The 7,789-nt window shown below is 46.2% G+C and overlaps 1 protein-coding gene across 1 annotated transcript in view; it reads left to right on the plus strand.

Moving 5' to 3' along the window:
• The window catches only part of pacrg (PARK2 co-regulated), a 123,835-nt gene extending 117,384 nt beyond the window's left edge, over positions 1-6,451 (plus strand). The window contains exon 5 of the mRNA XM_069536124.1: positions 5,956-6,451. Coding sequence (XP_069392225.1) covers positions 5,956-6,140 — 185 coding nt within the window. The 3' untranslated portion in view covers positions 6,141-6,451. The remainder of the gene's footprint in view (positions 1-5,955) is intronic.
• Positions 6,452-7,789: the final 1,338 nt, after the last annotated feature.

Raw genomic sequence — 7,789 nt, forward strand, 5'->3', positions numbered from 1 at the left:
TTTCCTTTAGACAAATGACAAGCATATTGAAGCAGATCCACAGATCCAGTACATGTATCAAGCTACAATTGGATGAGATGGGACTGGGATAACCATTATCTGAGTGGTGGTAATTGAAACAATAATGGACATGGTAACAGCTCGGAAAATAGCATTGATCCATCATCTCAGATGAGCTCTCTTTGTGCATTAATACCATGACTAAATGGCGCAAACTGATATTGCTCTCGTCATGGCAAGGTCTAGTTGGTTAATTGAAAAAGAAATGAGCAAGAGGAGGGTTTGTGATGTGTGGAAGAGTGTGTCTCCCACCTGGCCTCTGCTCGGCTTTGAATCCCTCCTCACAGCGAATTTCTAAGGAAAGATTAGCCCAAGACATGGCACGATTTTGGCGGAAGTGTGGAATTGGAATTCAATTCCTGTATACCTACACACAGATGTAGACTAGTAAGCCAGTGGGAGCCTGATCAATAGGAATCTAACAGCTTTAGCTCCTGTGCAGCTCAGGAGCATCCTCTGTAGGTTACGTCTTTGTCTCAACCTTGTCTACACATCCCTCCAGTTTTACTTTCTGCTGTGCAATCTGACCTTGACACGTTTTCGTTACCTGGCACACTTGCTTTGCTGATGTCCAACTTTCACCGGGCTGGAGCTAGCCTATAGACTGAGCACTGCTGTGCTGGACCAACACATGGAAAATGAGATCACTGACCTACAGCAAAGGTCACACTTCAGTAAGCATGAGCAGTCGGATGATGGCTGGTGGAGGGGTTGGGAGTTTAATATACTACTGCTGGCAATAAGCCTATTGTTTTACTTCTCTGCTCTCAACCTCCTGTGAATTTGTGCGTTGTGTGTGTGTTGTGATGGGACTGAAATTGCAGCTCTCATTGTGGCTAGCTGTGTTGAGCTGAAACGCTGTTATTGATTACACACAAAGGTTGTGGGTGTGCGTGCATGTGTGTGTCAGTGTGATTGTGTATGTGAGCCACAGCTGTGCCATTCCTCAGCTTCTGGCTCATCCATTAGGTGAAAGGGGGCTAAGGCCTTAAGGCCAATTTATACTTCTGTGTTGAATTGACACTATTGAAACAGCAGTGGTTGGGCTGTGAAACCTCGATGTAGTTTGATGTGCACCTGTGTAGAAATGTAACTACACATAGCAGCTACCGCCACAACGGTGAATGGCCCACTTGGTACCATGTATCCTCCATGTCTCTCTGTAGCACAGACATCACACCTTTATACAACCTGTTCAGTGGAAGTACACACCATCACATCACCATCAATGTCTTCTCTCTTTTCAACCAGCAGTAATTTATGTAAAAGTAAGTGTTCAACATTTATTAGCTCCAGCTCCTCAATGATCCACTCACTTTTATTTGCCATTTCTTCACAGAAACTCTACCGTTAAGTGGCGCTTGGCTGTGTAGTTGCAGTATACGTAGAAGACACTGACAACGATGTCAAGAGAGTTTGTGGGGATGAGAGATGACGACAGTCTTGGGGTGAAAAATCACATCATCTATGCAGCAGAGTTAATACGTCACTTCCTGTCTCTGTCTGCTGCTCCACCTCTCCTCTGAATAATGCGATAAGGATTTGTTGCTGTGAGAACCTCCCGCTGTGTTGTGCATGTGTGAAAGGAAAACGTAAGCGTGAACTCGTTAGCCAATTCTCCGGATTTTACCTGGAGATTGTGTCTGAAAGGTATATTGTAATTACCTCTGTACGCACACACAAGCACACGCCATTAGGATACTTTCTTTCATTCTGTCTTCCTGCCTTCCCTTCACAAAGACCTGTCATTAGGCAAACACACACACAGATACACACACACCTGGTCTCTCCCACCTCTCTGCCGGAGTGTGAGTCTCTTTATGAGAGGCCTGCTTGCGCCCAACTGTGAGGCCCTTTTAATTAGAGCCCTGCTGTTAAGCACAGGTCTCCTCCAGAGGTCCTCTCCACCTCCTCACACAAACACACCACCACTGCTACCAGCTCTCCCTCTGCCTGTTCATGTGTCTGGTTCAGACATACTGTTTATGTATAAATATCGTATTAACTATAGATCAAATTTAATTTGGAACCCCTCCACAAGAATCCACGTCAAGAATAAGATTATAATCTTATCTTTTATGCCCATTTCAACTCATCCGTGAGTGTGTGGATCAATAAATTATAATGACACATGCACTCGTATAACTCAGCCACAGTCAATGTCTGTGCAAAGTATTCCTGGAACTCAAGCTGTTCCATCGCTCTCATAACCTGCATTCCTCCATTTCCCTTTTTGAGCAAGGCCAAAACCCTTGAAGCCAAACAGAGAAAGAAAGAAAAACAGGTCCCTCATTCATTGATCCTCTTCTGCATGTGGTTGATATATGATCAGAGTGGGGGATCGCTCTCTCTAAACTGCTTTCACAATCAGGGCTAAGTTGATTAGAAACAATGGTAGGTGGTTTAATATTTTGTTAAAGCTCTGGAATTTGGAGCTGAACTTCCTTAAGCTGTTGCGGTGTGTGTGTGTCAGCCAGTTCCTGGCAGGAGAGGAGATTACGACCATATAACATACACATGATGCATAAGTCACAAGTCCGACGATGGGGTAACAGTGCGGCTTTGTTACCGTTCGAGAAAGATTGATAATCATCTGACCCAGTTTGTGAATAAACCCCTAAAATATACTGTCTCTCTATAAATAAGTGGAACTAGTTTGAGGAAACGCTGTGTCCTGCCTGCATCTGTGACTGTTTGTCTTGAGCTTGATGTGGGAAGACAGGTTGTTTAGGACCGTGGGGAATGAGGGATGAAGAAAGAGTAGGGTGGAGGAGGAGGAGGACAGCTGCAGCTGTTGTTGTGTTGGCCTGGTGTGGGCTGCCAGAAATCACAGCCGAGCCTGAGAGAAGTTCAGCCCATGTTGCAAGACAGAGACAGACAGTCAGACACTGTAGGTCGGGGAGTCAAAAGGGAGGTAGGAAAGATAGACTGGTTGGATGTTCGGTCGGTTGGACTGACTAAGGCCGAAGACGGGTGTCTGCTAGTTGACCAATCACAGTTGTTGCAGGCTGTGTCGCTGGGTTCAGACAGACGGACAGATAGATGGAGAGATTGACAGATAGTTCCTCCACCCTCTCTGTGCCACCTTCCTATTCTTGCTCCACCCTCTCTGTTGCAAACTTCCATGTGCTGCGGACCCTCCCCTTCCTCCCCTCTGTCTCAATCTTTATCGACCTCTTCCTCTTCCTCTGGAGGAGCACACAGCCAGCTCCTGTCAGGGCCCTTTTCCCTCTGTTCACAAGGCGGGAATTTTTTATTATGATTGTTTTTAAAGATTTTTTTCTCCCTCCTCTCTCTCTCTTTCTTTGTTTCTGCCCAGGGTTTCAGATATTGCTGAAAGCACAGGGAGAAGAAAAGAAAGCGAGGGAGGGGGGGAGAAGAAGCGAGAAAGAGAAGTTATTTTGCTGAAGGACATTTGCAGAGGCAGCTTTTAACACCCCTCCCTCCCCTCACCTGATTTTCCCTCCACCCCTCTTTAAACACAGTTATCCCATTGCTGCTGTTTAAATATTGAGAATCGTTGCAAATTCCTCTGGCCTCTTCCTTTCTGGTGGTACTGTCCTCCCAGCAGCTCATCAATACACATGCACTTTGTAAAGGGCTGGTACGCCCAGTACAGCAACACAGGACCTCCTCCCTCTGCCCCCTCTGGGCCCCCAGTAAACGGGTTTGAGCTTTGTTGGTTCCCAAGCCGCACCTCTTCCCTGGCTCCCCGTGCTGGCCATCTGAAGGCCAAGCGCCCCCTCTGGGCTGGCTTTGGCTGCTCATTTCCACGAACAGGGGGTGGCTCTCCAAGGGGTGGGCTTTTTAACCCACACCAAGATGCACACCCAAACGCAAAAGCTGAAACAGATTGTAAGAGTGACCCAGCAGCCTCCTGTCACCTCATTCTTTTCTTTTCACCACTCTTCCAGCTCTCTTAAATCACAGCATACCATTGTCTTCATTCCTTTTTCTTTTTTTGCACAGATGGATGCATTTTAGATGCTATTTTAGATTTTGCTAACTAGTAGGGTGCAGATTCCTGTGTTGTGGGTCTCCAAGAATAAAACACAGCCTGGTTTAGATATGAACAAGAGTTTTTTTTCTGTAAAAGCTGCATTCCTCAGCATGTGCATTTATTGTTGTTGTTTCTCTGAGAGGAAAACGGTAAATAGCTGCTATATAAAGCCAAGGCCATTAAAAGTTGCACCACATACAGGCTAAGCAGCGGTCAAAGCGCAGCTGGAAAATCCTCCCCCGTTGCTCTCATGCAAAACAGGAGAGTGAATCCTGAGGAGAAAGCGAGTGCGGCAGACTGAGATCATAGACGTGTTACTGCTTAACGGCCCACTTTATGGGACTGGCTGTCTTTGTGTTTTAATGAGGAGGCCATGGATGGGTGCAAAGGCAAGGAGAGAAAAGAGAGAAGGGCTTGAGTGAGGGACCCCCTTAAAGTGATGCTCGTGAATTTTCACATCGCAGGTAACACTGTTCTGTCCTCTCCTCTCCTCATCTCTTTGTTTGCTCATTGAGATGAAATTATTACAGGTTTTTTCTCTGTTTTATCGTGAAGCCTCGAGAACCCCTCAGGATATTTTAGTTTAACCATTTGACAGCATTTTTGTGGGCCTGTGTGTGTGTGTGTGTGTGTGTGTGTGTGTACGCCCTATCCCTCTCTGTAGTTACCTCCCTCTGAAAAGTGTTTTGAGGCCCCAAGTGCAGTGGCATGAAATTGGCAGTTTGCTCTGTGCTGATTAAGTCACGATCTGTGTGCGCATATGTGCCTGTATGTATTGGTGTGTGTGTGTGTGTGTGTGTGTGTGTGTGTGTGTGTGTGCTGGTGAAAGGGAGGAGGAACGTAGGAGTAGAGGCGGGACACCTCAGGAATGTTTTTTCAATAACAAGTTCTCCCAGCACGCTAGAGCTGTGTTGTACAATTTAGTGTGTTTTACCTCAATGTCTGTATGTGTTAGTATGTGTGTGTTGGTCTGTGTGTGTCATATGTGTGTGTTGGTATGTGTGTGTTGGTCTGTGTGTGTCATATGTGTGTGTTGGTATGTGTGTGTTAGTATGTGTGTGTTGGTCTGTGTGTGTGTGTTAGTATGTGTGTGTTGGTCTGTGTGTGTTGGTCTTTGTGTGTTGGTATGTGTGTGTCATATGTGTGTGTTAGTATGTGTGTGTCATATGTGTGTGTCATATGTATGTGTTGGTCTGTGTGTGTCATATGTGTGTGTCATATGTGTGTGTTAGTCTGTGTGTGTTGGTCTGTGTGTGTTGGTGTGTGCGTGTTGGTCTGTGTGTGTTGGTGTGTGTGCTCAAAGAAGGGAGGGGGCAGCTTTCCTTCTGCGACTGGCCACAGGTGTGTTACACATACAATCACATCTAAAACACAGAAGCCACAGAAAACTTTTAACTTCTGGACATTTTGGTTTGTAAACTTAGTTTCTGTCTCAGATTTTATTCAAGTGCAAACACACACACACACACACACGCACACACACGCATTTCTTCCTACCTGTGGAGCGTGACTCCCGGTCACTGCTCATGCCTCGTGCGCACCAATGCAGAGTTGTGCAACAGCGGAGCCGTCACTAACTCGTCTGTCCTTTCCGCTGCTCTCCTCTCTGCAGGCTGCCTCATTAAACTTTGAGCTGAACAGTTAAAAAACTCTTCTGCCGTTCGGTCCCAACTGGCTGCAGCATAAAAGGAGTAAATTAAATTAAATCTGTCCATTGGGTTTGAAGTCAGATGGAAGGATGGCATTTGCCAGCTCGGTCTCTGCGGCAGAGCAATGCGGCGTGGCCACAGGTGGTGCTTTGTGAGCCCTGACATCAACCTCACTATCAGCGGTGACCCAGACTGAGATAAAAATTCTTTTCTCTTCTAATTCTCTCTGTGTCTGTGTCCCGATAGTCAACTCTGGAGATGGTATCGACTACAGCCAGCAGAAGAGAGAGAACATCGGTGACCTGATCCAGGAGACTCTGGAGGTGTTTGAGCGCTACGGAGGAGAGGACGCCTTCATCAACATCAAATACATGGTGCCCACCTACGAGTCCTGCATTGTCAGCTGGGGGGCGGTGTCACTTTCACGTTGAACAGACTCTTGGCACCATTCAGACCTGATGTGAACATCCGTCCATAGAGATCCGATCACAAGTGGATTCATACGCTGGTTTCACACCTTCATTTTGATTTTCTTGTGTGCTTCACAAATAAAGTTATTATTACTATTGTTATTAAACTGCATCAGGTCACTCAGGACTGATGTCAGCCGGTCTGAATGGGGACTTTGACCCAACTCTTCCTCCTCCGCTCTGTCTTCCACTCCTCCTGTATTCATCATTATAACAGTAAAGTTAGATTTTGAGAAAGATGTTTCCTCATTGAAATAAATCACCATGTTTAACCAGTTATCCAGTTTTTTTTTTTCACTTCAGTGATTTGTTGAGCTGATACAGAAACCCTGATGTATCGGGGCCTTTGTTTCCCATTACCACAGACATAAGTATTGTTCTTTGGCCCCATAACCCAGAAGCAGCGTCTTGTTTGGAAACGATGACGTGGACACTCACACCCCGCACGTTGATTGGGTCCTTTTGGTCACGACACATGACCCTTTCCCAAAGAAAAAAAACATCACTTGCCTCCACTACCAGTGTAGAACACAATATGGATAATCAGTTACAAATGTTGCTGACGCTGTTCTTTGCTAACAACTGTCGTGCTGTTTAATTCTGCATAATTCTATAACTTCTTACATGCTTAGGGAACAAGCTCTTATTCAGGTGATTCCTGTTGGTGGCGTGCCTTAGTATAGAAATTGATACGGAGCCAAAGCGTTTGCGTAGACGGAGAAAACATCGTCATACACTTGTAGCCTTGAACTGCAGTTGTGGCCCAGCTCAAATTCACATCCGCTGCAGTCGATTCCTCCGTGAGGCGACAAGATTTCAACGCAGAAAAGGTGTCAACAAGTTCTCAGACCAGTCCTGCAGCATTTCTCTGTTGATTTATCGAGTCTGCAGGGTCACTGACATCACATCACAAGTTTCATTTTCAACGTTACGCTACGTTACGCTCCTGTGTGATAAACAAATTCACTGTCACAACACTACAGAGCTTTTAATTGAAAAGTTGCTAATGCAGCTTTAAGAGATGGAAGAAAGACTGATGTTGGTGCTGCAGGTCTTTCTTTCCTGTTCCCCTTCATAACGGCCTATTGAACATCAGCACTGTGTTTTGTCCTGCTCTTACAACTGCTTCTATTCACAACCGCGACAGTGTTTTGTATCGCATTGTACCACTGTACCCATTCTGTCACTGGCCCAGCTGGAGACAGAGCCTGTCTAAACACGATGAGAAAGACGCACAGGAATGACGGCCGACAGCATTCCTCTAGACAAACACACTCGTACGCACACACATTTGGTTCCTATCCTGTGAACTCAAACGCCCCGCAGTGATTTCAGCACACACACAGGCTTATTGATGAGTGTAGGTGAATGACAACATACGTGGGCTCTTTGTTTATCAGGAGCAGCCGCTAACTCAGGCAGCATCTTTAACCAACTCTTGTGTTTTCACACTGTGCAGATTGAAGGTGTTCTCTTCCTTCATCCTGTCTGCTGCATTAACGTCACTGTGGAAACTTCCTCCCAGACACAATGGAAGTTGTAGCAGCTTCACCGCCCAATCTCCCCCCCGCGAACCCCCCCCCCCCCCCCCCCCCCCCCGCCGCCCACAC

The sequence above is a fragment of the Paralichthys olivaceus genome, chromosome 12, assembly GCF_024713975.1.
Source record: "Paralichthys olivaceus isolate ysfri-2021 chromosome 12, ASM2471397v2, whole genome shotgun sequence".
Classification (NCBI taxonomy): domain Eukaryota; kingdom Metazoa; phylum Chordata; class Actinopteri; order Pleuronectiformes; family Paralichthyidae; genus Paralichthys; species Paralichthys olivaceus.